The 3,397-nt window shown below is 55.0% G+C and overlaps 1 protein-coding gene across 1 annotated transcript in view; it reads left to right on the top strand.

Moving 5' to 3' along the window:
* BAIAP2L1 (BAR/IMD domain containing adaptor protein 2 like 1) overlaps positions 1-3,372 on the top strand; it is a 97,054-nt gene extending 93,682 nt beyond the window's left edge. Inside the window, exons 10-12 of the mRNA XM_026447612.2 lie at positions 1,724-1,866; positions 2,579-2,822; positions 2,948-3,372. Of these exons, the coding sequence (XP_026303397.1) occupies positions 1,724-1,866; positions 2,579-2,822; positions 2,948-3,363 (803 nt within the window). The 3' untranslated portion in view covers positions 3,364-3,372. The remainder of the gene's footprint in view (positions 1-1,723; positions 1,867-2,578; positions 2,823-2,947) is intronic.
* Positions 3,373-3,397: the final 25 nt, after the last annotated feature.

Genomic DNA, 3,397 nt, shown 5'->3' with positions numbered 1-3,397 from the left:
TTTTTTTTTGGATACAGAGTCTCTCTCTGTCACCCAGGCTGGAGTGCAGTGGCATGATCTCGGCTCACTGCAATCTCCACCTCTTGGGTTCACGCAATTCTCCTGCCTCAACCTCCCGAATAGCTGCGATTATAGGCGCCCGACACCACGCCTGGCTAATTTTTCGTATTGTTAGTAGAGATGGGGTTTCACCGTGTTGGCCAGATTGGTCTTGAACTCTTGACCTCAAGTGATCTGCCCACCTTGGCCTCCCAAAGTGCCGGGGTTACAGGAATGAGCCACCGCGCCCAGCCAAAAGTCTCTAACTATATTGACAAAGTTTCTACCTCCAATACATGTATGGAATTCCTTCTTAATAAGATTCTGTTCCTGATTCAAGGACCAGAGATAGAAAAGAGAAAGGTTTTGTGATTTTTCTTTTTTTTTTTTTTCTGAGACAGAGTCTCGCCCTGTCGCCCAGGCTGGAGTGCAGTGGCGTGATCTTGGCTCACTGCAAGCTCCGCCTCCCGGGTTCAAGCGATTCTCCTGCCTCAGACTAACAAATAGCTGGGATTACAGGTGTGTTCCACCATGACGGGCTAATTTTTGTATTTTTAGTAGAGACGGGGTTTCACCATATTGGTCCGGCTGGTGTCGAACTCCTGACCTCATGATCCCCCGACCTCATGATCCCCCCGCCTCAGCCTCCCAAAGTGCTGGGATTACAGGTGTGAGCCACTGTGCTTGGCCTGTGCTTTTCTATACTGGAGCTTTGACATCTTTTATTAGATGGTATTTCATATTTTTGGACACTATTATAAGTGGCATATTCCAAGTTTTAAATTTCATTTTTTTTAACTTTTTGAGGCTGTCTAAAGAAATGCAGTTCATTTCCTCTCCTGGTTTTCTTTGTTTTTGTTTTGTTTTGTTTTGTTTTTTGAGACAATCTCACTCTGTCGCCCAGGCTGAAGTGCAGTGGCTTGATCTTGGCTCACTGCAGCCCTTGCCTCCTGGGTTCAAGCCATTCTCCTACCTCAGCCTCCCAAGTAGTTGGGATTACAGGTGCCCGCCACCATACCTGGCTAATTTTTGTATTTTTAGTAGACAGGATTTCACCCTGTTGGTCAGGCTGGTCTCCAACTCCTGAACTCCCGAGATCCGCCTCAGCCTCCCAAAGTGTTGAGGTTACAGGCGTCAGGCGTGAGCCACCGCACCCGGCCTCCGCTTCTGCCTTTTCCAAATTGATGAAATACACAGTAATAGAAACAACAAACTCTCTGACAACTCTAATCTCACCAGCCAAAGACAGCAACTGCGATTAGCATGTGGGGTGTGGCCTTCCGACCATCCTGTGTGTTGGGGGCAGACGAGGCCAGGCACAGGGAGGTGGCTCCATGGCCTCACCGTTCCGTACCCGGGGTGGACCCAGTGTATCTGACTTTACTCAGCCTTGGACGTCTCGACCATAAGTGACCTTTTCGGCATCCTATGGAACCATTTAAAGGATGTCCCTGTGTGTAAATATTTGTGTGTCTGTGTGTTTACCCCAGTAAATCAGGGGATTTGAGATTTTCTAAGGCGGTTGGCACACATTGCCAAAATATTTCCATCCTGGACACCTCCGCCTCGACTGTGGGCATTGTCCACACAGCCTGGCAACACAGTTGGATCTCCACCCCCTCCTCACGTCCTCCTCAGTCCTTACGGAGGACAGGGCAGGGCTGTGCACCCACGTCTGTCTCAGAGAAGCCCGAAAGGGCCACAGCTGGTCATCACAAAGGCGTGCCCCAGCTGTGTTCTCCAGGCATCTCAGCCTCACAGCTGCCCCCAAAACCGCCCCATGTGCTGCTTCCTGCTACTCGAGTGTCCTGTCGTGACACTAATAAAGTACCACAGACCACATGGTTTGAACAAGAGAAATGTGGCCATGTGTGATGACTCACACCTGTCATCCCTGTGCTTTGGGAGGTGAGATCAGCCTGGGCAACAAAGCAAGACTCCATCTCTACAGGACATTTAAAAATAAATTAGCCAGGTGTGGTGGCACGTGTCTGTAGTTCCAGCTACTCAGGAGGCTGAGTTGGGAGGATCACTTGAGCCCAGGAATTCGAGTCTGCAATGAACTATGATCATACCCCTGCACTCCAGCCTGGGTGACAGAGCGACAGCTGTGGAAGGAAGGGAAGGGAAGGGAGGGGAGGGGAGGGGGGGGGGGGCAGGGGGGGGGAAGGAGAAAGAAAGTCTTCTCTCCTCTGTGCATATCTCTGTGTCCAAATTTCCCCCAACCCCTGCTTCTTTTTTTGAGACGAAGTCTTGCTCTGTTGCCAGGCTGGAGTGCAGTGGTGCAATCTCAGCTCACTGCACCCTCCGCCTCCCAGGTTCAAGCGATTCCCCTGCCTAAGCCTCCAAAGTAGCTGGGACTACAGGCGTCCACCACCACGCCTGGCTAATTTTTTATATTTTAGTGGAGACGGGGTTTCACCGTGTTGAGCAGGCTGGTGTCGAACTCCTGACCTCAGGTGATTCCCCTGCCTCAGCCTCCCAAAGTGCTGGGATTACAGGCATGAGCCGCCGTGCCCAGCAGGCTGTCACCTCTTAGGAGTGCGAGCGTCTGGAGACAGCTGGCTCTGAGACTGGAGCTCGGTGCTTCCCTGCGGGGCTGCCACCAAGGGTGTTATGGGGGTGTCTGAGTGAGCTGGTTGGTTCCCCAGTCTCCCTCGTCACCCGCCCTGTTGTCCTGTCGCAGGGGTCTGCCTACGGACCGGTACATGTGGAGCGATGCCTCGGGGCTGCAGGAGTGCACCAAGGCTGGCACGAAACCCCCGTCCCTGCAGTGGGCCTGGGTGAGGCCCCGCTGCCCCCTGGGGGGTTGGGAATCCGCCCTCCCACCCCTCCTCGCCCCTCCTCGAGTGTTCTGACCGCCCTCTGGATTTGGGGGTTCCCATCCTCACTGACCCACTCCTCCCAGGTTTCCGACTGGTTCGTGGATTTCAGCGTCCCGGGGGGCACGGACCAGGAGGGGTGGCAGTACGCCAGCGACTTCCCTGCGTAAGCCTCTCCCTGCACAGGGCCTTCGGGCCAGGTCCTGAGCGTCAGGGCCCTGCAGTGTGTGGCCTCCGTCCTCACTGCTCTTCCAGGTTGAACCCTGCCCCTAGGCCTGGCCAAGGAGCAGACCCCTGGCGCCAGCCCTGCTACTGGATGGGGAGGGGCCAGCGGAGGGGCTGGGAGGGGCCCAGGAGAACGTTCCCTGCACACATGGCACCTCTGGCCTCTGTGCGTGGCACGGGTAGGAGCGCCATGGCTCCCCCATGCCATGTTCACCCCTGCTGTGCCAGGCACGGGCTCTGGGAGGATCAGATGGTGGCACCCGGGGCACCAGACTGAGGGGCTTGAGGAGGGCGAGTGGCCTCAACGGTCT

Source organism: Piliocolobus tephrosceles, chromosome 8, assembly GCF_002776525.5.
Source record: "Piliocolobus tephrosceles isolate RC106 chromosome 8, ASM277652v3, whole genome shotgun sequence".
Taxonomy (NCBI): domain Eukaryota; kingdom Metazoa; phylum Chordata; class Mammalia; order Primates; family Cercopithecidae; genus Piliocolobus; species Piliocolobus tephrosceles.
This window is presented reverse-complemented; position numbering and strand designations above follow the sequence as displayed.